We start from the raw sequence: 27,234 nt of genomic DNA, 5'->3' as shown, positions 1-27,234 counted from the left end.
ACTCACTTTGCTGTAAACACTGTAAATCACTACATTGTAAATCAACTATACTTTGATTAAAAAAATTAATTTTAAAAAAGTCCTATGAGCATGGGCCTGGGCCACTTGAGCAGCAGCAGTAACAAATCACAGAGGCGTGTGGCCAGGGCTGCAGGTGTGGACAGAGCAGAGGCCTCACTGTGTCCCCATAGGACAAACTATCTTGTGGATCCAGAGGGCACCAAAATCCAGCTGCCGGCCAAGGTGAGTGGGAAGGACTCGTCCACCACCCTGCAGCCTTGGTCAGAACCAGGGGGATGGTGGACCAAGGATGCTGGAGGAAATTCCTCAGTGGGGAGGGAAATTTCTTCCCGTCCTCCCCGCATCCCCACCTTGAAAGAGCTCCACACGCAGCTTTGCTGTTTGTTTGTGCTGCCTGCCTGGAGTTGTAAACACAGCTATTAAGATAACAGAAGAGTGGGTTCCAAAATTTACCTCCTCTGGTTCATCTTTCAGAAAGAGATTTCTCCTTACAAGATGCGGCTGATTTGGAGCAATCTGGTTAATTTTAAAACAACCCGGTCTGGACACAAATGAACAAAACAAAAACATTTGGGAGAGAAACTGGCTTGCCCAACCCTCCCCTTTTTTGCATGGTCTACCCAAGCTTCATAGATTAAAAAAAAAAAAAAGGTGCTTAATAATTACCTTTGTTGACCTCTGTACCTTCTGGCTTACTCCTCTCCTGGGCAGGAGACATGGCCATTCCTAGGACACAGCTGTGTGGAGGAAGGTGGTCAGACAGCCAGGGGAGATCCCTGGGCTCCTCGAGGTCAAGGTGAAGGTAAGGCCATTGGTGATGGGAAGGTTGGCAGAGCCCCTGGCCTGGGGACCCTAGAGGGCCTTTATCTGGAGAAAGGGAACAGGAAATGACCACCAACTAGTTCAGCCTTGTACCGTTTTATTTGCTCATCAATGCTCTTTGCATCACTCAACGAAAAAATATCTGTACTATGGATCTATTATGCGCGAGGGGCCTTAAACTTGGAAACTAATTGTGAGAAAAGCTTTCTTTCCTTAGGCTAGACTCCATTAAGTAGATTCTAGAATGTTTTAAAATATTTCTTTTTAAAAGCTTTTGAAAAGATGAGCTTGGGCTGCAGAATGACTTTCAGGCATGTCACTGCCGAGATATAGGACCCAGAGGATGGGAGAGGGAGCGTGGGGGCGCTGGAGGAGTTTGGAAAAGAGCCTGGAACCCCAGTTGCCCCAGGGTCTGAAGGGCACTCAGGATGTTGTTGGACCCGAGCAAATTATGCCTACGGAGTCGACAGCTGCACTTTTCCAACTGTAAAACTGTAGATAATTATCTGCTTGTGAAATCAGTGCTCACAACCCACAGCTGACTCTATTCGCACCTTGCCTGCTAGAGCATTTGCCGAGTCTCCTTGCAGCCTCCTAGAACTGGCGGGAGGGGAAAATGGAAGAGACGAGCCTGAGGAAAAGGAGGGGGGATGAGAAGTCGATCCAGAGCAGCGAACCCAAGACCACGAGTCTCCAAAAGGAGGTAAGGCCATCCTTGGGGGCTGGCCCTTCCCAGGTCCAATCAAGGAGGGGTGGGTGTACGCAACCAAGTCATCCTCCCCCTCCACCACACACACACAGCACTTCTGATTAAACAGTTTCTCACACTCACACCCCTTTGCTTGCCAGTGAACTCAGCATATTCTTGTGAGGCTAATACATGTGTGCTTGTATGTGCTGGGTAAGCACCTAGATGGCTGGTGTTTGCTCAGGCCAACAGTCTTTTCCCGGATAGTCAGAGACAACTTCGGATGTCGGATCCCTGCTACAGCACCTTCACCACATGTATCCTCTTAAGTTTGAATTCCTCCGGTGATAGGGAAGTCCCATTTCTTCTTAGCCAGTAGCTGGGGTGGTGAGTCTGACATGGGAGTCACACAGGTGATCCCTCTAGGTTGGAATGTAGTAAGGGCTGAACCAGGGCTTCCCAAGTGGTGCTAGTGGTAAAGAACTCACCTGCCAACGCAGGAGACGTTAAGAGTCGTGGGTTTGCTTCCTGGTTGGAAGCAGGGAAGATCCTCTGGAGGAGGGAATGGCAACCCACTCCAGTATTCTTGCCTGGAGAATCCCCATGGACAGAGGAGCCTGGAGGGCTGCAGTCCGTGGGGCTACAAAGAGTTGGACAGAACTGAGGTAACTTAGCACACACAAGGGCTGAACTTGGAGTTGCCTGCAGCTTAGAGAGGGGTCAGATGGGGTTGTCACTGGCCCTGTGAGGAGGCAGAGGTTTGGGGGTGTGGGGGAGTGAATGGACAAGCTTCGGGCTCAGAGGATGAGGACCAAGGGCGCCCAGAGTGAGGTCAGGATGGTGTCAAGGGCAGGACAAGTGGGCTGGGCTCTGGGCAGAGCCTCCGGAGCTCCCATGTCTGGCTGCAGAAGAGATGGAGGGACCAGAGGCTTGGCAGGGGGAATGATGTGGCTTGACTTATGTCACCCTGGGATCCCAGGGCCCCAGGAATTGGCTGATGAGCAGAAACACCCTCCTTTTGGCCGTGAGAGAAGCACAGCCAAGCAAACCCTCAGCACGTCCTAAACTTGAGTAGGCAGCTTCAGGGTGAATGCAGAGCTCAGTAGAAGGTCCAAGCCATTGGTGAGTCAACCTGGGCCATCAGAGGAGGAAATCTGAGATGGCCATGGGAAACAGAAGCTGATACTTCTCTGGACCCCCTCTCCTCCAATAGTGTGTCCCTTGGGGGCTCGTCACAGCTGGGCTCTTCCATGTTCTCTGAGTTGGAACTCTGAGTGCAGCCTGTGCCCAGAGAGACAGGCACATGTACATTCAACTCAAGCTCCAGAAATCAGGCTGGTGGCTTCAGGGGGCTGATGTTGTAAGTAGGAACATGAAACAGACCATTTTCTTCCTTAGAATTTTTTTCTTGATTCATGTAGGATTTACACAGAGTGAAACGCACAGATCTTCAGTGTTTGATGAGTATGACAAAGTGGTCACCCCAGAAACTTCCCCCTTGCCCCTTTCCAGGTGGCAACCCCCCACCCCTCCATGTTCTATCTCCGCAGATTGGTTCTGCCTGTTGTGGAATTTCATGGGAATGGAATCATATGGGGTGTGTCCGAGCCTGGTCTCATTGGTAGGAAGGTCATATTCTAAAAGAGGGCATCAGAGAAAGTTCACAGCCCCTGAGTGTTTCTGTCCCCAGAGGCCTTGTCACTCACCCCTCACCCCCATGGCCCCGGCCAGGAGCCCAAAACCCTGACTTCACTCACAGTCTGGGGGAGGAACTCCGTGCCACTTGGCCCAGCTCAGAGGTAGGTCCTAAGGGCCTTTGTTGGTGAGTGACTGTCAAGTCAGGCCTTACCACCTGGGCCTCTTTGTCAAGAGCGGTAAGGGCTGGCACTTGGAACCTCAGCCAGGCCTGTGAACTGCACGGGCTGTGAACCCTGGGCATATCTGGGTCTTTCTGTTCCTCTATTTTCTCCTCTGTAAATGGATATGATAATGGCATAACTGACTCACTGTTGTTGTGAGGATTAACGGACTTACTCCACACAAGCAAGGGGCTTTCCAGGTGGCAGAGTGATAAGCAATCTGCCTGCCAATGCAGAAGATGCAAGAGACTTGGGTTGGATCCCTGGGTAAGGAAGAACCCTTAGAGGGGGGAAATGACTCCACTCCAGTATTCTTGCCTAGAGAATCCCATGGAAAGAGGAACCTGGTGGGGTTGCAAGGTTTGGACATGACTGAGCGTGTGTGCACACACACACACACACACACACATACACACACGCGCGCACACACGCACACACACAAATCCCCAGAAGCAGCACCCTGGTGCTCTCCCTGTAACAGCACAGGGTGAAGGTGCCTGGGACTCTGGGTTGCCTGGCTGTACCCAGCATGGAAGGGGAGGAGGATGGAAGGAAGAGGGCTGCGTGCGGCCTTCTGAGCTGCACCCTGCAGCGGCACTAACTCTTCTCTCCCCCGCTCTACAACCCAGCTGGGCCTGTTCAGTGGCACCTGCATCATCGTCGGTACCATCATTGGCTCTGGGATCTTCATCTCCCCCAAGTCTGTGCTCAGGAACATGGAAGCCGTGGGACCCTGTCTCATCATATGGACCATGTGTGGGGTTCTTGCGACACTGGGTAACAAAGATGCCCACCCTGGCAATGACCCCCTGTTGCATGTGGGGCAGGATGTTGGAGCTCTGTCTGTGTGGGGTTGTGTCGCTGCCCGGATCCCCCTCAATGCTTGTGTGCAGATGTGTGTAAACTGGGGTTTACGGAATGTCCAAAGGCCAGAGCTCAGGATGAGGGGCACCGTGGTGGGCCCTTGGAGCACAACCCCCATTGGGGAGAGGGGGTCCCTTGACCAGGGCGAGACCTCACAAGGGGCCCGGGGCCCCCTTTCTCTCTGAATTCCAGGCGCCCTGTGCTTCGCGGAGCTTGGCACGATGATCACCAAGTCGGGGGGCGAGTACCCCTACCTGATGGAGGCCTTTGGCCCCATTCCAGCATACCTCTTTTCCTGGAGCAGCCTGTTCGTCATAAAGCCCTCATCCTTTGCCATCATCTGCCTCAGCTTCTCCGAGTACGTTTGTGCGCCCTTCTACTCAGGCTGCAGCCCTCCCCAAGTTGTCGTTAAATCCCTGGCTGCCGCTGCCATCTGTGAGTACCTGTGAGGAACACCAGGCAGGGGGCAGAAAAGACCTGGCACAGCTGGGGGTGGAGAAACTGGGCTCCTGCACACCCAGAAAGAGGCCAGGTGGGCCTGGAGGCGCCGGCAGGGAGCAGGGCCAGGGCTGGCCTTGGTCCCAAGCCTGATGGTCTTTGCCATCTGGTCTCCACTCTGCGGGGCCATCAGAGCCATCGGGGAGGGCTGGCTGCAGGCTGCCCCACAGGGCAGTGCTTGGCTGGAGTCTGGCTGCGTCTCCATTGCTCTTAGAGGTGGGGGTCGGGGAGGGGGTTGGACAGCCCTGGCTGGATTTCAAAGGTGCATGGATATGGCAGTGGAGAGGGGAGGCTGGCGGGGAACGGGGCCTGGGAATGGAAAGGAGGCTCTTTCCAGGGCCTTAAGACAGGAGGGAGATGTTGAGCCCATAGACACAGAACAGTGCCCACCTCTGACTTCCCAGTGCTCATCTCCACGGTGAACGCGCTGAGCGTGCGGCTGGGGAGCTATGTCCAGAACGTGTTCACGGCGGCCAAGATGGTGATCGTGGTCATTATCATCGTCAGCGGACTTGTCCTCCTGGCCCAAGGTGACCTTCGGCTGGAGGGGAGGGTGGGGCCACACGCCACAGACCACCTGGAGGTCTTGCTGCTAAGCATACATTTCATGCAGTGGAAATAGTTTCCCAGTTGTTCAGAGTTGGTTTAATTACCTGAGGTCATTGGTCATCCGCTTCCTTCACACAGTTCCAGTCTAGTCAGCTGATAACTATCTGCCTTGATTACAGGAAATACGAGGAATTTTGAAAACTCTTTTGAAGGCGCATCATTGTCTGTGGGCTCCATCAGTCTGGCATTATATAATGGACTCTGGGCGTATGATGGATGGTAAGGCACTCGGTCTAAGACAGCACACGTCTGCCTGTGGGTTTCTTTAGGCTATCTTCCTGAAACCACATGGAAAGCAATAACTTCTCCTTTTGGGGATTTGGTGGGACTCTAACATGTACCTTCCCATCTCCCTTTTGTTAAGTACCCTACCCTTCACCCTTCTGTTCTCCTTGAACCCTAGAGGCACCTGCCCCTCCCCCAGCCACTCACCTGGCACCAGACCCCGACACAGTGGCCCATGAGCCCCAGTGCTGGGGCTCCTGCAGAAACTTCACCAGACGAGCACAGGCTCAGCTGGACTGGAAGCAATGAGGGCTGCCGGGCATGGCGCAAGGCAAGACTGCTCGGGAGCACTTTCCTTTCCACTTTGCAAATACACGTGGCCATCCAGATCACTGGCCTTTCCCTCGTGCAGAGAATCTGCAGGCTTCGTTCTCTTTTCAGACAACGAATCTTGCATTTTTTTCAAAGCACGCTGGGGACTCATTACTCCCAATAATTGTTGAAAAGTTACAGAATTCCCATGGAGTACAAAGACTTACCAACTGAAGAATGTGCAGATCTTAGTAGCCCCCCCACCACCAGGGCTTTCTTTAAAAGAGAAAGCCCTACAGGGGGAAAAGAATTCCTACAGGGGAATTTTCTCTATGATGTTGTCGTACAATCGCTAAGTCACGTCTGACTCTTCGTGACCTCATGGACTGCAGCACCCCAGGCTCCTCTGTCCTTTACTCCCAGAGTTTGCTCAAATTCATGTTCATTGAGTTAGTGATGCTACCTAGTCATCTTATCCTCTGCCACCCTCTTCTCCTTTTGCCTTCAATCTTTCCCAGCATACGGGTCTTTTCCAAAAAGTTGGCTCTTCCCATCAGGCAGCCAAAGTATTGGAGCTTCAGCTTAAGCATCAGTCCTTCCAATGAATATTCAGGGTTGATTTTCTTGCTGTCCAAGGGACACTCAAAAGTTTTCTCCAGCACCATAGTTTGAAAGTATCAATTCTTTAGCACTCAGTCTTCTTTATGGTTCAACTCTCATATCCATACATGACTACTGGAAAAACCAATAGTCTGCTTTGACTATATGGACCTTTGTTTGCAAAGCGATATCTCTGCTTTTTAATATGCTGTCTAGGTTTGTCATAGCTTTCCTTCCAAGGAGCAAGCATCTTTGAATTTCATGGCTGCAGTCACCATTCGCAGTGATTTTGGAGCCCAAGAAAATAAAATCTATCACTGTTTCCACTTTTTCCCTTTCTATTTGCCATGAAGTGATGGACCGGATACCAAGATCTTAGTTTTTTGAATATTGAGTTTCAAGTCAGTTTTTTCACTTTCCTCTTTCACCCTTATCAAAAGGCTCTTTAGTTCCTCTTCACTTTCTACCATTAGAGTCGTATCATTTGCATATCTGAGGTTATTGATATTTCTCCTGGCAATCTTGATTCCAGTTTATGATTCACCCAGCCTGGCATTTTGCATGATGTACTCTGCATATAAGTTAAATAAGCAGGGTGACAATATACCAAAGGAGATTAAACCAGTCAAGCCCAAAGGAAATCAACCCTGAATATTCATTGAAAGGACGGATACTGATGCTGAAGCTTCAATACTCTGGCTATCTGATATGAAGAGCGGACTCACTGGGAAAGACCCTGATGCTTGAGGGTCTTGAAGGAAAGATTGAAGGAAAGATTGCGGGCAAGAGGAGAAAGGGGCGACAGAAGATGAGATGGTTGGATGGCATCACTGACTCAATGGACCTGAGTTTGAGTAAACTCCAGGAGGTAGTGAGGGGCAGGGAAGCCTGGGGTTGCAAAGAGTCAGACATAACTTAGTGACTGAATAACAACAACTATGCAGTCTTGATGTGCTCCCTTCCCAATTTTGAACCAGTCCATTATTCCATGTCTGGTGCTAATTGTTGCTTCTTGACCTACATATAGGTTTCTCAGGAGACAGGTAAGGTGGTCTGGTACTCCTGTTTCTTTAAGAATTTTCCACAGTTTTTTTTGTGATCCACACAGTCAAAAGCTTTAGCATAGTCAATGAAGCAGAAGTAGATGTTTTTCTGGAATTCCCTTGCTTTTTCTATGTTACAGCGAATGTTGGCAATTTGATCCCTGCTTTCTCTGCTTTTTCTAAACGCAGCTTGTAGGTCTGGAAGTTCTCGGTTCACTGCTAAAGTCTAGCTTGAATGATTTTAAGCACAACCTTACTAGCTCAAACTAATACAGTTGCTAGCATCATAGTTTGAACCTTCTTTGACATTGCCCTTCTTTGGGATTGGAATGAAAACGGACCTTTTCCATTCTGGTGGCCACTGATGAGTTTTCCCAATTTGCTGACATATTGAGTGCAGCATTTCGACAGTTTAAATGAGGCATACACTTATTATTTTGTGTTTCATAATCTTAGCAAAGAAAGTCAAAGTTATGTTATTCAATGTTACTTTTTTTCCTGGTAGGAATCAACTCAACTACATCACAGAAGAACTCAGAAACCCTTTCAGGTAAGAAAGCTGAGTCAGAGGGGAGACAGTGGACAGGTTAGCATACTTCTCTCCCCCAAACATAAGGTGGAACTGCTTCCCCCCAATCATCCACCACCCACTTCCAGACAGTGGATGGTTTCCTATCAGCTCATTGACATTCGTTAGAGCTTGGTTTTGTTTGAGGTAGTAGAATGGTTGCTAAGAGGAAGGAAGAACTCTAGCTTATTTTGCATTATAACCAAATTCGGATTTACTGCCCTGGAGTCTAAGGAGAGGGAGAGTTCTTTCTCATTAGAAAGTGTCAGTGTCCCCACTGGGGCTCTGCTGTCCCTCTAGCTCCCTGCTTCTTGGTGAGCATCAGGAAGCCTCAGGAAGGGCAGTTCCCCCCGGGAGCAGGTGGAGGGCCGGCCGGGCAGCTGGAAGAAAGGACTAGACGAAGACCACAATCTTGTGAGTCTGTCATGGATGCTCTGGTCTGAGTCTCTGGGTCCCCGCCCCTCCCAGAAACCTGCCCCTGGCCATCATCATTGGGATCCCACTAGTAACAGGCTGCTACATCCTCATGAACGTGTCCTACTTCACTGTGATGACAGCCACCGAGCTCCTGCAGTCCCAGGCTGTGGCCGTGGTGAGTGCCCCGGGGTCTCTGTGGGAGGGGACAGGCAAGGGATAAATGCTCAAGTTGAAGGACCCTGTGTGTGTAGGGGGGGTTGGGGGGCGGAATAATCGTCTAGGAGACCAGACACGGGGAGAATCTGAGCAGGATAGGGCAGCACCAGAGACCTGGCCTACCTTCCAGGTGGCCAGCAGCTGGGAGGTCCTGCCTTCCCAGCGCACCCTACCTGCCTCCTCAACATAGAGCGCAGGGCTCCACTTCACCCGGGTTGGGACTTTGACAGACAAGTGTAGGGGAGAGCAAGATCAGGGGAGTCATTGTAGGACGGAGTGATAATAGTGGGTTGTGGAATTCATCTGGGTGAGGAGGGAAGCAAGGACAGGGGGATGGGGATGAGGGACAGGGGAAAGGTGGGCGGGGTCCATGTGCTGGAGAAGACCTGCAGAGTTGGGGCAGGACAAGAAATGAAACTGAAAACAGGCAATGAGGGGACATGGACAGGGAGCAGAGAGAGGCAGGCTTGGTGACCGGCCCACTGACCCTGAGACGAGGTGGCTCAAGTGGGAGGGAGATCTGGTCATTCCGAGGAAGGGAGAGTGAGGGCGTCAGAGGATGTGGAAACACTGAGAATTACGCCAAGGCAGCAGGGGAGAAGAGCTGTCTGTCACCATCCGCAGAGGTGGGGCGGGGCGGGGATGTTGGTCTTTTTCTCCAGACTGGTGCCCCACCGTTCCTCAGGGAGGCGTCCTGGAGCCCAGCTCAGTGGGGCCGCTGGGAGGGCTCAGCAGCCTGTGGGGCCGGTGGCTCTTGGGGGCGCACGGTCTCAAGACGCACCCACTTCTCTCTCAGACGTTTGGTGACCGTGTCCTCTACCCCGCCTCGTGGATCGTTCCGCTCTTCGTGGCGTTTTCAACCATCGGCGCCGCTAACGGGTCGTGCTTTACTGCTGGCAGGTAGGACCCAGCACCTACCCTGGGGCGGAGCGCGCGCACGCACGCGGGGCGGCGCCAGGGCCGGGCATGAGTCCCCAGTGACAGAGCGGAAATCACACACTGGGCGGGAGCGAGGACGTAGAGCCGGCGGGCTCGTGGCGCTGGTCCCAGTGGCCCAGAGCGAGTGGGGATAGTGCCGCCAGCGCCAGCACAAGGCAGGGCTTGGCGACCCGGGTGAGCGAGGTTTACTTGTGGGACTCCACAGAATGAGCTTTCTGGACCATCTTTTCTTGTTAATAGATACACAGTCTAGATCAGGAGCCTGGTAGGCTGCAACCCACTCCAGTGTTCTTGCCTTGAGAATCCCAGGGCCGGGGGAGCCTGGTGGGCTGCCGTCTATGGGGTCGCAGAGTCAGACACGACTGAAGCGACTTAGCAGCAGCAGCAGCAGCAGCTAGATGAGGAATTGGTAAACTAAAGGGCAGATAGTGAGGATTTTAAGCTTGCAGGCCATGTAAACCTGTCCTGCTCTGTCTTTGCAGTAGGAAAGCCAACAGCTGTAGCTATGGTCCAGGAAAACTTCATTTACATAACCAGGCACTTCGCCAGTTCCTGCCGGGCCTCTGGCCCCTATCTGGTCTAGAGACAGTTATGTTGGAATCCTCTTGACCAATGTAGCATATTTCACATCACCTCCACTCATGGGCTGGGCTGGGGAGCTTTTCACAGACATTGTCAGGGAACATTCTGAGCCTGTCTTTGTTCATCTCTCCAGCATTCTTGGCGGTATAGTCCTGAGATTGAAATTGCCAAAGGTTATATGCATATACACTTTAAAAAATGAAATATATACCACAAAATCATGCCTTAGTGCTAGTCCTTTAAGACGTCTTCAAAAGTGTCTTGGTTGTTCTATCTGAATTTTAGAATTACCCTATCAATTTATATAAAAAAGCCTTAGGGACTTTGATTAGAACTTTACTGAATCTATAGTTCAGTTTGGAGAGGACTGCAAGCTTCAAAGTTCTGATTTTTCTAATTTATGGGCATGGATTTATCCCCCCATTTATTTAGGTCTTCTTTCATTTTTTTTTTTTTTTTTGGAGTGGCAGTTTTCAGTATATAATTCTTACACACATTTTGTCAGATTTACCCTGAAATATTTCATATTTCTTCATGCTATTATAAATGGTATTTTCAAAAATGCAAAAAATTTCAGTTTCTGATTAGTCTGTTGTAGGTACAACTCTTTTTGTTGTTCAGTCACTAAGTTGTGTCTTTCCCATGGATTGCAGCACGTTAGACTCCCCTGTCCTTCACTATCTCCTGGAATTTACTCAAATTCATGCATACTGAGTCGATGATGCCATCCAACCATCTCATCCTCTGCCACCCCCTTCTCCTTTTGCCTTCAATCTTTCCAGGCATCAGGGTCCTTTTGAATGAGTCGCCTCTTCACATCAGGTGGCCAAAGTATTGGACCTTCAGCTTCAGTCCTTCCAATGGATATTCAGGGTTGATTTCCTTTAGGATTGACTGGTTTGATCTCTTTGCAGTCCAGTGAACTCTCAAGAGTCTTCTCCAACACAGTTCAAAAACATCAACTCTTCAGTGCTCAGCCTTCTTTATGGACCAACATCTGTACATGACTACTGGAAAAACCGTAGCTCTGACTATATGACCTTTGTCAGCAAAGTGATGTCTGCTTTTTAATATGCTGTCTAGGTTTGTCATAGCTTTCCTTCCAAGGAGCAAACATCTTTTAATTTCATGGTTTCCCTAGTGGCTCAGTGGTAAAGAATCTGCCTGCAGTGCAGGAGACTTGAGTTCAATCCCTGGATCAGAAAGATCCCTTGGAGAAAGGAATGGCTACCCACTCTAGTATTCTTGCCTGGAGAACTCCACAGATGGAGGAGCCTAGTGGGCTATAGTCTATGGGGTCACAAGGAGTCGGACACGATTGAGCAACTAACACATGCACATATGATATTTCTATTTTTAGTTTTTTTGAGGAAACTTCATATTGTTTTCCACAGTGGTTGCACCAGTTTGCATTCCCACCAACAGTTTGCAAGGGTTCCCTTTTCTCTACATCCTTGCCAACATTTGTTATTTATGGTCTTTTGATGATAGTCATTCTGACAGATATGAGGTGATATCTCATTGTGGTTTTGATTTGATTTGCAATTCTCTGATGACTAGTGATGTTGAGCATTGTTTTATGTGTCTGTTGGCCATCTTTGTGTCTTTTTCATAAAAAACATTCAGTTCTGCCCATTTTTAATTGGATTGTTTTTATGATATTGAGTTGTATAAGTTATATATATTTGGGATATTAACCCCTTTTTGGCCATATCATTTGCAAATATGTTCTCCCATTCAGTGGGCTGTCTTTTTGTTTTGTCAGTGGTTTCCTTTGCTGTGCAAAAGCTTTTTAAAGTTAGTTAGTTCCCATTCATTTGCTTTTGCTTTTATTTCCTTTTCTTTAGGGGACAGATCCAAAAAGATATTGCTACAATTCATGTCAAAGAGTATCCTGCCTATGTTTTCTTCTAGTTTTGTGGGTTTGGGTCTTATATTTAGGTCTTTAATCCATTTTGAGTCTATTTTTGAATATGGTATGACAGAATGTTCTAATTTCATTCTTTTGCATGTAGCTGTCCAGTTTTCCCAGCACCACTAATTGAAGAGACTGTCTTTTCACCATTGTATTATTTTTGCCTCCTCTGTTGTAGATTCGTTGACCATCGGTATGTGGATTTGTTTCTGGGCTCTGTTCTGTTCCACTGATCTGTGTGTTTGTGTCTGTCTTTGTGCCAGTACCTTACTGTTTTGATAACTGTAGCTTTGTAGTCTAAAGTCAGGGAGTGTTATATTTCCAGCTCTATTCTTCTTTCTAAAGATTGCTTTGGTTATTTGGTGCCTTTTGTGTTTCCATACAAAATTTATTTGTTCTAGTTCTGTGAAAAATGCCTTTGGTATTTTGATAGGGATTGCATTGAATCTGTACATTGCCTTGGGTAGTATGGTCATTTTAACAATATTAATTCTTCCAATCCATGAACATGGTATATCTTTCCATCTGTTAATGTTACATTCAATTTCTTTCATCTGTGTGCTATAGTTTTCTGAGTGTAGATCTTCTATTAATACTCCCTTAGGTAAGTTTACCTGTATGTTTAGGTATGTTATTCTTTATATAATTGTAAATGCTGCTATTTCCTTAACTTCTCTGACAGTTGTTACTGTATAGAAATGCAACAGATTTCTGTGTATTAATTTTGTGCATACATGCTAAATCACTTTAGTCATGTCTGACTCTGTGTGACCCTATGGACCACAGCCCACTAGGCTCCCCTGTCCATGGATTCTCCAAGTAAGAATATGGGAGTGGGTTGCCATTTCCTTAAATCCTCTTTCTGGCAGTTGTTAGTGTTTAGAAATGCAACAGACTTTTGTATATTAATTGTGTACCCCGTAACTTTACCAAATTCATTAATGAGCTCTAGTATTTTTTTTTTTTTTGTAGTGTATTTAGGATTTTCTCTGTATAGTATTGTGTTGTCTGCAAAGACTGACAATTTTACTTCTTCCTTTCCAGTTTGGATTTCTTGTATTTTTTCTTTCTTTCTTTTTTTGGTTTGAGTGTGTTGCTCAGACTTTCAATACTATGTTGAATATAAGTGGCAAGATTGGGCATCCTTGTCTTGTTTCTGATCTTAGAGGAAGTTTTCGGCTTTTCATCATTGAGTATGATGTTAGCTGGGAGCTTATCATATATGGCCTTTATTTATATCTCTACCCACTGGAGAGCTTTTGTCATAAGTGGATATTGAATTTTGTCAAAAGCTTTTCTATATCTCTTGGGATAATCATATGGTTTTTATTCTTCAATTTGTTAATGTGATGTATTCCAATTATTGACTTACAGATACTGAACCATCCTTGCATACCTGGGAAAAATCTCACTTGATCATGGTCTTTGATCTTTTTAAACATTTGCTGACTTCAGTTTGCTTATATTTTCAGGATTTTTGCATCTATGTTCAACAGTGATACTGGCCTGTAATTTTCTTTTTTGTGTAGTATCTTTGTCCGGTTTTGGTATAAAGGTAATGCTGGTCTCACAGAATGAGTTCAGAAGCATTTCCTCTGCATTTTTTGGAATTTTTGAGACCAATAGGTGTTATCTCGGAGAAGGCAATGGCACCCCACTCCAGTACTCTCACCTGGAAAATCCCGTGGACGGAGGAGCCTGGTAGGCTGCAGTCCATGGGGTCGCTGAGAGTCAGACACGACTGAGTGACTTCACTTTCACTTTTCACTTTGATGCATTGGAGAAGGAAATGGCAACCCACTCCAGTGTTCTTGCCTGGAGAATCCCAGGGACGGCGGAGCCTGGTGGGCTGCCCTCTATGGGGTCACACGGAGTCGGACACGACTGAAGCGACTTAGCAGCAGCAGCAATAGGTGTTATCTCTTCTCTACATATTTGGTAGAATTCACTTGTGAAACCATCTGGACCAAGACTTTTCTTTTTTTGGAGTTTTCAAATTGCAGATTCAATTTCACTACTGGGAATTGGTCTATTTTCTGTTTCTTCCTGATTCAGTTTTGAGAAATTGTACATTTCTAGGAATTTGTTGATTTCTACTTGGTTCTTCATTTTATCAGCATATCATTGTTCACAGTAATCTCTTATGAGCCTTTGTGTATGTATGGTGTTACATATAACTTTCCCCTTTTCAGTTCTGATATTGATTTGGGCCCTCTTTTTTCCTTGATGTCTTTTGATTTTATTTTTCAGAATCAGCTTTTAGTTTCATTGATCTTTTCTATTTTTGTGTGTCTATTTATTTATGCCCTTATATTTATGATTTATTTCCTTCTACTAACTTTGGGTTTTGTTTGTTCTTTTTCTTGTCCTTTTAGGTGAAAGATTAAGTCATCTTATTGATGACTAAAGAATCTTTTTTCCTGAGGTAGGCTTTTATTGCTGTAAAGTCCCCTCTTAGAACTGCTTTTGCTGTGTCCAGTAGATTTTGGATCATTGTGTTTTCATTTTCATTTGTCTCCAGGTACTTTTTTACTTCCTCTTTGATTTCTTCAGTGATCGAATGGTTATTTAGTAGCATATTGTTTAGCTTCCACGTGTTTGTGCTTTTTGCAGTTTTTCTTTTTGTAGTTGATTCCTCTCAGCATTGTGGCCAGAAAAGATGCTCTGATTTCAGCTTTCTTAAATTTACCAAGGCTTGTTTTGTGGCCTAGCATGTGGTCTCTCCTAAAGAATGTTTTATGTGTTATTTGAAAAGAATGTGTATTGTGCTGTTTGGGGATGGAATGTTTTATATATGTTAAGTCCATCTGGTGTAATAGGTCATTTAAGACCAGCATTTGCTTATTGATTGTCTGATCTGTCGATTTATATAAGTGGGAGTGTTAAAGTCCTTCCTATCATTGTGTTACTTTTATTTTCTCCTTTACATGTTAGTATTTGCTTTATATATTTAGGTGCTCCTATGTTGAGAGCATGGCACCCCACTCCAGTACTCTTGCTTGGAAAATCCCATGGACGGAGGAACCTGGTAGGCTGCAGTCCATGGGGTCACTAAGAGTCGGACACGACTGAGCGACTTCACGTTCATACATTGGAGAAGGAAATGGCAACCCACTCCAGTGTTCTTGCCTGGAGAATCCCAGGGACGGGGGAGCCTGGTGGGCTGCCATCTCTGGGGTCGCACAGAGTCGGACATGACTGAAGCAACTTAGCAGCAGCAGCAGCAGCATGTTGAGAGCACGTATTATATTTACCATCATTATATCTTCTTGGATTGACCCCTTGATCGTTATGTAATGCCCATCTCTTGTAAGTCTTTAAACTCTATTTTGTCTGATATAAGTATTGCTACCCAGGTTTTGATTTCCATTTCCATGGAATAACTTTTTCCATCTACTCACTTTCAATCTATGTGCATATTTAGATCTGAAGTGAATCTCCTGTAGGCAGCATATATACAGATCTTATTTTTATATCCACTCATATATCCATCCATTTTATATCCACTCTATGTCTTTTGAGCATTTAGTCCACTTACACTTAAAGTAATTACTTAAATGTATGTTCTTATCACCATTTTGTTATTTGAGGTTGTTTTAATTTTTTGTTCCTTCTTTTGTTCTCTTGTGATTAGATGGCTATCTTTCATGTTATGTTTGAATTCCTTTTTATTTTTGTATCTATTATAGTTTTGGTTTGAGTTATGTGAAGTTTATATATAACAAACTATACACACACACACACACACGCACACACGCACACACACAATTATTAAGTTGCTGATCTAATTTTAAATGCATTTAACAACCCTGCATTTGTATTGTCCCCCACTTATGAGTACTGTTTTTGACAACATGTTTTACTGCATCTAATTGTTTTGTGTACTCTTTAACTGCTTGTTGTGATATATAGATGATTTTTTACCTTCATTTAACCTTCCTACTAGCTTTGTATGTGGTTGATTTTCTACCTTTACTGTTTCTTTGCAAGGGCTCCTGTTTTTTATCTTTTTGGTAGATTATTTCCTTTTTCAGTAGGAATGCTCCTTTTGCCTTAAACTCTATTCTGATATTGACATTGCTGAATCAGCTGTCTTTCAGACTTCTACCTTTAGTAACATGTCTCAGTTCAGTTCAGTCACTTAGTCGTGTCTGACTCTTTGCGACCCCATGAACTGCAGCACGCCAGGCCTCCCTGTCCATCACCAACTCCCAGAGTTCACTCAAACTCATGTCCATTGAGTCAGTGATACCATCCAGCCATCTCAACCTCTGTCATCCCCTTCTCCTCCTGCCCCCAATCCCTCCCAGCATCAGAGTCTTTTCCAATGAGTCAACTCTTCGCATGAGGTGGCCAAAGTACTGGAGTTTCAGCTTTAGCATCATTCCTTCCAAAGAACACGCAGGACTGATCTCCTTCAGAATGGACTGGTTGGATCTCCTTGCAGTCCAAGGGACTCTCAAGAGTCTTCTCCAGCACCACAGTTCAAAAGCATCAATTCTTCGGCATTCAGCTTTCTTCACAGTCCAACTCTCACATCCATACATGACCACAGGAAAAACCATAGCCTTGACTAGACGGACCTTTGTTGGCAAAGTAATGTCTTTGCTTTTGAATATGCCATCTAGGTTGGTCATAACTTTCCTTCCAAGGAGTGTCTTTTAATTTCATGGCTGCTATCACCATCTGCAGTGATTCTGGAGCCCAGAAAAATAAAGTCTGACACTGTTTCCCGATCCATTTCCCATGAAGTGATGGGACCAGATGCCATGATCGTAGTTTTCTGAATGTTGAGCTTTAAGCCAACTTTTTCACTCTCCACTTTCACTTTCATCAAGAGGCTTTTTAGTTCCTCTTCACTTTCTGCCATAAGGGTGGTGTCATCTGCATATCTGAGGTTATTGATATTTCTCCCAGCAATCTTGATTTTAGCTCATGCTTCTTCCAGCCCAGCATTTCTCATGATGTACTCTGCATATAAGTTAAATAAGCAGGGTGACAACATACAGCCTTGACGTACTCCTTTTCCTATTTGGAACCAGTCTGTTGTTCCATGTCCAGTTCTAACTGTTGCTTCCTGACCTGAATATAGGTTTCTTAAGAGGCAGGTCAGCTGGTCTGGTATGCCCATCTCATGAAGAATTTTCCACAGTTTATTGTGATCCATACAGTCAAAGGCTTTGGCATAGTGAATAAAGCAGAAATAGATGTATTTCTGGAACTCTCTTGCTTTTTCGATGATCCAGTGGATGTTGGCAATTTGATCTCTGGTTCCTCTGCCTAACATGTCTAACCCCTTTTAAATGTCTACCTTTCAGTGATATGGGTTCTGGCTTGTGTCTCTTTCAACAAACCCAACCTGAGAGTCTCCAGCTGAGCACGTGGAATTTGATTATATTGGATATGATTACTGCTGCAGATAGGTTAATTCCTATCATATTGCTTTGTGTTTTCTTGGCTTAAAAAAATCTTACCCTGATTTATTAACCATCAAATGTTTTTATTCCTTTTTTTTTCTTGTATTGATATAGATGGAAGTTATATTTCTATTCTTTTAGTAATTACCTTTAAAATTTAACATGAATACCTAGTAGAGTCTATCAGTATCTCAGTTTTCTTTCCTCTCTTGCAAGGGCTTTCCCTTTCATATCATCTAGTATATCAGCTACACCATGTTTGTAAAGCGAACCAATCCTCCAAAAAAGTCTCTCATGACAGAAATAAAAAATCCAATACTTACATACATAGAAAATGTGCTTTACTGCTGTCTCCTTAACATTACTTCTTCAATAAACTTAGTTCAGTGTCCTCTTTTGTTGGAGTAGACTTTTTAAATTTCCAACAAGGACTGAAGAAAAGTAAATGTATCATAGCTATTGTTTATCTAAACATTTATTTTGCCAGTAGTCTTGAAGGATGATTTAGCTATGCAGAATTCTAATCTGAAAATCAAATCAATTTCCCTCATCACTTTCAAAGTGTTATTTCTCATGAGATGGCTGTTGTTCTGACTGTCCTAATTTTCTAGTTAATCTTTTAAATTCGGTAGCTTAAATTTTTTTCCCTTCCACTATGTTTATGACACCACCCTTATGGCAGAAAGTGAAGAGGAACTAAAAAGCCTCTTGATGAAGGTGAAAGTGGAGAGTGAAAAAGTTGGCTTAAAGCTCAACATTCAGAAAACTAAGATCATGGCATCCGGTCCCATCACTTCATGGGAAATAGATGGGGAAACAGTGGAAACAGTGTCAGACTTTATTTTTCTGGGCTCCAAAATCACTACAGATGGTGACTGCAGCCATGAAATTAAAAGACGCTTACTCCTTGGAAGGAAAGTTATGACCAACCTAGATAGCATATTCAAAAGCAGAGACATTACTTTGCCAACAAAGGTCTGTCTAGTCAAGGCTATGGTTTTTCCTGTGGTCATGTATGGATGTGAGAGTTGGACTGTGAAGAAAGCTGAGTGCCAAAGAATTGATGCTTTTGAACTGTGGTGTTGGAGAAGACTCTTGAGAGTCCCTTGGACTGCAAGGAGATCCAACCAGTCCATTCTGAAGGAGATCAGCCCTGGGATTTCTTTGGAAGGAATGATGCTAAAGCTGAAACTCCAGTACTTTGGCCACCTCATGCGAAGAGTTGACTCACTGGAAAAGACTCTGATGCTGGGAGGGATTGGGGGCAGGAGGAGAAGGGGACGACAGAGGATGAGATGGCTGGATGGCATCACTGACTTGATGGACGTGAGTCTGAGTGAACTCTGGGAGTTGGTGATGGACAGGGAGGCCTGGCGTGCTGCGATTCATGGGGTTGCAAAGAGTCGGACACGACTGAGCGACTGATCTGATGTTTTATTTCCTGAACTGGGTTCAGTCTGAATGCTCAGAATGTTTTGATTGTGTAAAGGCTCTCTGTTCTTCTTTGCTGTTTTTTAAGATTTATTTATGTGGCTGCATTGGGTCTTAGTTGCAGCATGCAGGATCTTTAGTTGCAGCATGCAAACTCTTAGTTGCAGCATGTGGGATCTAGTTCCCAGACCAGGAATCAAACCCAGGTCCTCTGCATTGGGAGCTCGGAGTCTTAGCCATTGGACCAGACCACCAGGGAAGTCCCTTTCTGCTCTTCTGTGAATTTTCTTATCCCATTCAATATATTCAAGCTTATCCCTGTGTTTCTTTCTTAATTTCCTGGCTATATTTTCTATTTCTCTATGCTTCATATTCAGTCTCAGTTCAGTTCAGTCACTTAGTCATGTCTAACTCTTTGCGACCCCATGGACTGCAGCACGCCAGGCCTCCCTGTCCATCACCAACTCCCAGAGCTAACTCAAACTCATGTCCATTGAGTCAGTAATGCCATCCAACCATCTCATCTTCTGTCATCCCTTCTCCTCTTGCCTTCAACCTCTCCCAGCATCAGGGTCTTTTCCAATGAGTCAGTTCTTTGCATCAGGTGGCCAAAGTATTGGAGCTTCAGCTTCAGCATCAGTCCTTTCAGTGAATATTCAGGACTGATTTCCTTTAGGATTGACTGATTTGATCTCCTTGCAATCCAAGGGACTCTCAAGAGTCTTCTCCAACACCACAGTTCAAAAGCATCAATTCTTTGGCGCTCAGCTTTCTTTATGGTCCAACTCTCAAATCCATACATGACTACTGGGAAAACCATAGCTTTGACTAGATGAACTTTTGTTGGCAAAGTAATGTCTCTGCTTTTTAATATGCTGTCTAGCTTTTCTTCCAAGGAGCAAGCATCTTTTAATTTCATGGCTGCAGTTACCATCTGCAGTGATTTTGGAGTCCAAGAAAAGAAAGTCTGTCACTGTTTCCATTGTTTCCCAATCTATTTGCCATGAAGTGATGGGATCAAATGCCATGATCTTCACTTTTTGAATGTTGAATTTTAAGCCAGCTTTTTCACTCTCCTCTTTCACTTTCATCAAGAGGCTCTTTAGTTCCTCTTCACTTTCTGCCATTAAGGGTGGTGTCATCAGCATATTTGAAAAAAGTGAAAGTGAAGTTGCTCAGTCCTGTCTGACTCTTTGCAACCCCATGGACTGTAGCCTACAAGGCTCCTCCATCCATGGGATTTTCCAGGCAAGAGTACTAGAGTCGGTTGCCATTTCCTTCTCCACGGGATCTTCCCGACCCAGGGATCAAACCTGGGTCTCCTGCATTGTAGGCAGACGCTTTACTATCTGAGCCACCAGGGAAGTCATATATCTGAGGTTATTGAGCCTTGATGTACTCCTTTCCCAATTTGGAACCAGTCCGTTGTTCCATGTCTAGTTCTAACTGTTGCTTCTTGACCTTCACACAGATTTCTCAGGAGGCAGGTAAGATGGTCTGATATTCCCATCTCATTAAGAATTTTCCACAGTTTGTTGTGATCCACACAGTCAAAGGCTTTGGCGTAGTCAATAAAGCAGAAGTAGATATTTTCTGGATCTCTCTTGCTTTTCCTATGATCCAGTGGATGTTGGCAATTTGATCTCTGATTCCTCTGCCTTTTCTAAATCCAGCTTGAACATCTGGAAGTTCTAGGTTCATGTACTGTTGAAGCCTTGCTTGGGGAATTTTGAGCATTACTTTGCTAGTGTGTGAGATCAGTGCAATTGTGTGGTAGTTTGAACATTCTTCGAATTGCCTCTTTGGGACTGGAATGAAAATTGACCTTTTCCAGTCCTGTGGCCACTGCTGAGTTTTCCAAATTTGCTGGCATATTGAGTGCAGCACTCTAACAGCATCACGTTTTAGGATTTGAAATAGCTCAGCTGGAATTCCATCACCTCTACCAGCTTTGTTCATAGTGATGCTTCCTAAGGCCCACTTGACTTTGCATTCCAGGATGTCTGGCTCTAGGTGAGTGATCACACCATCATGGTTATCTGGGTGATTATCATCTTTTTTGTATAGTTCTTCCATGTATTCTTGCCACCTCTTCTTAATATCCTCTGCTTCTGTTCTGTTCAGTTCAGTTGCTCAGTTGTGTCCGACCCTTTGCGACCCCATGAATTGCAGCACGCCAGGCCTCCCTGTCCATCACTAACTCCTGGAGTTCACTCAGACTCATGTCCATTGAGTCAGTGATGCCATCCAGCCATCTCATCCTCTGTCATCCCGTTCTCCCCCAATCCCTCCCAGCATCAGAGTCTTTTCCAATGAGTCAACTCTTCGCATGAGGTGGCCAAAGTACTGGAGTTTCAGCTTCAGCATCATTCCTTCCAAAGAAATCCCAGGGCTGATCTCCTTCAGAATGGACTGGTTGGATCTCCTTGCAGTCCAAGGGAGTCCCTGCTTCTGTTAGGTCCATACCATTTCTGTCCTTTATTGTGCCCATCTTTGCATGAAATGTTCCCTTAGTATCTCTAATTTTCTTGAAGAAATCTCTGGAGATGGGAATGGCAAACCACTTCAGTATTCTGGCCTTGAGAACCCCATGAACAGTGTGAAAAGGCATTCATCTAAAATGCATTTAATCAGCTTACTTGTGCAAAACTCACTTATTCAAGAGACTGGACTCCATCTGAAAATACCAGGGTCATAACTCAGTCCTTTTCTGTGTGGCCTCAGTAGTGAGATTAGGACACACTTGCTTTGTGTTCACACTGTAGCCCACACGCCTTCATCGACTGACTTCCTTATTATTGCCCTTTCAGACTTGTTTTCGTTGCGGGCCGGGAAGGCCACATGCTGAAAGTGCTGTCTTACGTCAGCGTCAGGCGCCTCACTCCAGCTCCTGCCATCATGTTTCATGTAAGTATGAATTGTGCCGTGAAAACACCCTCTTAAGGCAGAGGGTCCCTCAGTCTGGATGATAAAATATAAACTTGGTCACTAAGTTCAGTGATTTTCAAATGACCCAGGGTTCCCAGTCCTCAGGTATATAAAAAAGTTCAAAACAATTAAAATAATTTACCCAACTTCTGCTCCTTGTTCTGAATTCATCTATGAAAGACACTGATTGAATCTTCTAAGCTCGTACCCTTTACACGTCTTACATGCACATTTGTGTGCTCTGGGTCCCTGGTAACAAACTGCACAAAACCCGACTAGCTTATGGGGAAGGAGAAGGCATTTTACGAGGTAGCTAATGACAACAGCTTCTCATTGTGGTCCAATAATTCGTAAGTCATGGGATGCTTGTGAATTAAAGGCCCTTTGACATTTTCTGATTGGAATTTCTCAGTGAGGGGTAGTCCTTGGTTGTATGCAACTGTTATGGGCAACTTTGGACCATCCACACCCTAGCTCAAGGGCCAGACTCTTTCTCCCACCCTGAGGAGAGCCCCTGTTCTGTCAGCCTACTCCCTCTGGAGATGAGAAAACAGACCCAGAATTACAGGAATTACAAGTCCAGGACAGTGGAGTAAATGCAGCCAATACGAGACCTAGACAGCCTGGGTTTTCTAGTGCAGGGTTCTTTCCCCCAGTGAAAACTCTTTGCAGGAAAATTAATAATTAGGAAGCTGGTGCAATATACATTTTGTTTTCCTCCTGTTTAAAAGAGCCACCTATTTTCCAAGTCCTTTCCATCACACCTCAAAGAAAAGAGCTTCCACCAGTCTGGCTTGACTCCAAATGTAATGGGATAAACAGAAGTTTTCTTTCACATTAAAGTGTTTATCCACTGCTTCTTTTGTCTTTTGTGAAGTCGTAAGGGTAATGTTTTCATGTAGTGATGACCTAAGAATTCATTCTTCTTTCCTCTAGGGCATGATAGCGATCATTTACATCATCCCTGGTGACATAAACTCATTAGTCAATTACTTCAGTTTCGCTGCATGGCTGTTTTATGGTTTGACGATCACCGGACTCATTGTGATGAGGTTTACAAGGAAAGAGCTGAAAAGACCTATCAAGGTAGGTTTAGTTCCCCAAATGTCACAAGTGGCTTTGTTTTCCTGAAGTGAGCTAGACAGTGGTAACTAATTTATTTATTTAGATGGAACTGTTTTAAGTTCTAGGAGCCTGCTTTCTATTTTCAACCTTTTGTCCTGAATGTCATACTTAAAAGAGTGGAGTTTCCTCTTCAACTCATATCATAAATTATGATCCAGTCAGCCATCTCATTATTAATTTATTAAAGTTATCAGCAATACCTGTGACCTGTCTAAGCAAAGGGAGATTTCCAGTTCTGGCAGTTCCAGGATCTCTCGAGCATTCACTTTTTGTCTACTGATGGGGACTTCTGACTCAGACCCAGCCTGTCCTGTGCACGCAGCCACCTACAGTGCACCTCTGCAATCTGTCTTAGGCTCCTTCCCACCTGCCTCCATGGCTGGTGTGGGTCCATATACCGATGGGGAAGGAGAATGTACTGTGTTTTGCTTATGTTATGGGCTCTTTTTTTTTTTTTTTTAAACCTATGGTATATATTCTTTGGCGAAGGAAATGGCAACCCACTCCAGTATTCTTGCCTGGAGAATCCCATGGACAGAGGAGCCTGGTGGGCTACAGTCCACAGGGTCGCAAAGAGTTGGACACGACTGAAGTGACTTAGCACATATATTCTTATGATAACAAGCACAGATTTAAGAAAAAGGTAGGCAAGAAGAGGGCTTCAGAAACTATATAGCAAGAAAAAAAATAGTGTCTTTAGCTTTGGAATTCTGTTTCATAAATATGGTTAAAAGTCTTTCTGGCATGGTAGCTTGACTGTTACCCAGTCGCTAAAGTCAGCAGAGGCGTAGAGTAGCCTGCTGGGATCAGGCAGCTCCCCTCAATCAGGAAATCAAGCATGCAAAATCACGATGGTAGCACAGATTGGTAATCTGCACAAAACTGCTCAAACAGAAATAAAAAGGATTTGAGAAAAAATAAGGAGGCAGGCAAGAAAATGAGAGAGATCAACATATGTGTAACTGGAGTCGCTGAGGAAGAAAATGAAAGTAATAGAATTCTTAAAAGCTGTGATTTAAGAAACATTTCCTGAATTTGGAAGGAAAGGAGAAGAGGGGACCTTAAGAGGAGGCAGGGACTTGAATCAACACACTGAAAGTCATACAGTATAACTGAGACATCCTAACTAGAGTTCAAATACATTTTGATAAAACTATGGAGTTTTTTTGTTTTTTTAATGCTTTGGGTATATCACATCCTCTTTCTTGTCCTCCTCCACCTCAATTCACTTATAAAGAAAAGGAAATATACAGGCATCAGACTTCTCACCAGCTACACTTTATGCCATAAGACAGTGGGCAACTTATTTAAGATATTCAAGGACGGGAAATGTAAGTCAAATATTTTATATCTACTCAAACTGACCTTGAAGAGTAAAGTTACCAATGAGAGAACTCAAAGCATACATTGTTATATGAGACCTTCCTTCCTTTGGAATCACTAGAGAATGAGCTTTAGAAACCAAAAAGTCATGGGCATAAGGTGATTATATTTAAGAACTAAGACTTAACGACAGGAGATAAGGATGGCAAAACAGTATGTAAATTATTAAGCACTGATGACATAATATAAGAAAAGTGGAAGGGAAAGCATAGGAAAGTATTCAAGTTAAGGGAAGTGTGTCAGAGAAACTGCTTTAGGGTACCAGCTGAAATTGGATGCTGCAGCGGGGAGAAGAAATCTTTAGCTTACTTCATTACTGCTTGTTATGAACAATATCTTAAAAAGGGGGAGACAAAGGTATTATATTATACCTATTTATAATGGTAATGCTCAGAAGAAAGGGCTTCCTTGGTGGCTCAGTTGATAAAGAATGCGCCTGCAATGTGGGAGACCTGGGTTTGATCCCTGGGTTGAGAACTAAGAAAATTCGTGTTTATAGATAAATATATCCAAAACACACACACCCACACACACCCATGAAGCCACATCATGAAAGAACCTATACATGAAGACTCAGGGAAACAAATCAGAATATCTTCCTGGTTGACATTTTCTCAGTAGAATGCTTACTAGGGTTTTTTGTTGTTACTGTGGGTTTTTTTTGTTTTTTTTTTTGCTTATTAGTTTTTTTACATTCCCAAACTTTACAGAATCTATGAATCTCTTAATAGTCTTATGTCTAACTGATAGTTATATGGGAAAAAATGAGTATTTAAATTTCCAAAGCCCGCTACAGTATTTTTAATACATATGTGTGAAAAGTTTCAAATGACATTCCAAATCCGACACAAGTCACCATCATGTGTAGGCGTGCTGAAAAGTGTGGGAAAGCGCGCGCATCTCAGACTTTGGGAAACATGTTATCGCATTAAAGGTGGCCATTTACTAACAATCACACTAACTGGTGCCAGGAAATGATTTTTTAAAGCAGCTAACTTCTAGGCATAACGCATTTGTTGTTGTGTACTCACTAACTCGTGCCTGACTCTCTGCGGCCTCAGGGACTGCAGCCCGCCAGGCTTCTCCATCCAGGCATTTTCCAGGCAAGAATACTGGAATGAGTTGCCATTTCCTTCTCTCCGGGGGATCCTGCAGACCCAGGGGCTGCACCCTTGTCTCCTGCATTGCAGGTGGATTCTTTACCACTGAGCCACTAGGGAAGCCCATAGCACATGTTGGATATATATATGCATTTACTATCTTATAGTTATATCTGAAAACTCTACTTAGAAGTTTAGGATTTCACCTGATACACGGTAATTTTCTCCACTTTGACAATAAAGAAAGTAGAGCCTCTGGTGAGAGTCTTCCCACAGAAAGCTACTCTTTAAAGGGCAAGAAAATGACAGTTAAGTAGAAGGTACTTTATACAGACATGTGAAACAATACGAAAACAAAACCTACCAGCTGTATGAATAAACTGGCTTATTCAGCCTAAATAGTTTAAATTGGCCATTAAAAGAAAAAAGTAATTTTTAGGCAGGTTTACAAAGTGGTGAAAGATTAAAAGGATAGGCAAAAAAAAATGAAGCAAATGAAAATTCGTAGAAAACGGGCTGTGGTCTTATCAGACAAGCACTCAGACCCAGAACACAAGACAAAGACCATTAAGTAATAATGGCTAAAGAGAGAAGTGTTGTGAAAACCTGTTTACCACACCACATAATTACTTTTAGGGAACAAACTACAGGAAACAGGAGGAGAAACAGGCACACACAAATAGAAGGCTTTAAAACATCTCCCTCAGAGCAGGGTCGGTCCAGGCACATCACTAGTAAAGGCAACTGAAGAGCTAAAACAATATAACAGGTACATTTTAGAGATTCCTATCAAATTCTGAGTTCCCCAAATAGCAATCACACCTTTTCAAGTGAAGAGGGGACATGTCTGAATTTGTAATGCCACCAAGAAAAACTCCGATTAAAAAGTCAGGAATGTTACAAAGTACATTCTCTGTCTATAATGCAATAAAACAGGAAATCGATTTTAAAAATTAACATCTTTTTGATCCAAATGGAGACAGGAAATGAAAGTACATAAATTCCTAAAAATAACAAATTAATAACAAGACATCTACGATCAGTACTTTAAGGAAGTTCCGCTATATTACTTACATCAATAAAAATGAAAACAAATTAAATAGACAACTCAAAAAGCAAGAGAAAAATCAACAAAGAAAACCAAAAGAATGTAGAAGGAATCAGTAAACCTAAAGAAAGAACTTAAGATTCTTAATTGGATTATTTTTTAGAATTTCACCATGAACTCAGATTCTGCTGGGGTAGTAAGCTGTATTTTTCTAGAAAACTGTCCATTTCATGTAGGTGTTTGAATTTATTTGTATACAGCTATACAAAATAGTTTATGATTTCTTTTTAAAAAAACTTACTATGTTCCGGAGATTATTTCTCCATTTTTGTTTATCTGTGTATTTATGCTTTCTGTTTTTCTTTTTAAGGTAAGCTACAGGTTGTTTTACTGATTTTTCTAATTATTTTTATGGATTGTAACACTAATACCAAACCTTGCAAAGACAGCACAGAAAAATCACAGACCAATCTCACTTTTGAATATTGATAGAAAAATCATAAACTAATTTAACAAATAGAATCCAATTATATTAAAAACATACCACAACTAAGTCAAGTCTGTGCAAGCGTGGCTGAAGATTAGAGTGAACAGGATTTAATTCATGGGGGATATAATTCATCA

At 44.1% G+C, this 27,234-nt stretch overlaps 1 protein-coding gene across 3 annotated transcripts in view; it reads left to right on the top strand.

The window, feature by feature from the left end:
* The first annotated feature begins 728 nt into the window (after window positions 1-728).
* Window positions 729-27,234, top strand: part of SLC7A9 (solute carrier family 7 member 9) — a 37,000-nt gene continuing 10,494 nt past the window's right edge. For all 3 annotated transcript variants that reach the window (XM_086351726.1, XM_086351724.1, XM_086351725.1), the window contains exons 1-11: window positions 729-823; window positions 1,410-1,546; window positions 4,020-4,167; window positions 4,447-4,689; window positions 5,157-5,282; window positions 5,481-5,580; window positions 8,047-8,091; window positions 8,578-8,701; window positions 9,539-9,642; window positions 21,837-21,933; window positions 22,891-23,040. In XM_086351726.1, the coding sequence (XP_086207852.1) occupies window positions 1,460-1,546; window positions 4,020-4,167; window positions 4,447-4,689; window positions 5,157-5,282; window positions 5,481-5,580; window positions 8,047-8,091; window positions 8,578-8,701; window positions 9,539-9,642; window positions 21,837-21,933; window positions 22,891-23,040 (1,224 nt within the window). In that variant the 5' untranslated portion in view covers window positions 729-823; window positions 1,410-1,459. The remainder of the gene's footprint in view (window positions 824-1,409; window positions 1,547-4,019; window positions 4,168-4,446; window positions 4,690-5,156; window positions 5,283-5,480; window positions 5,581-8,046; window positions 8,092-8,577; window positions 8,702-9,538; window positions 9,643-21,836; window positions 21,934-22,890; window positions 23,041-27,234) is intronic.

The sequence above is a fragment of the Bos grunniens genome, chromosome 18, assembly GCF_055505025.1.
Source record: "Bos grunniens cultivar Pamir isolate PY7600 chromosome 18, Bosgru_T2T1.0, whole genome shotgun sequence".
Taxonomy (NCBI): Eukaryota; Metazoa; Chordata; class Mammalia; order Artiodactyla; family Bovidae; genus Bos; species Bos grunniens.
The sequence above is the reverse complement of the archived record's forward strand: the minus strand, read 5'-3'. Positions and strand labels throughout refer to the sequence as shown.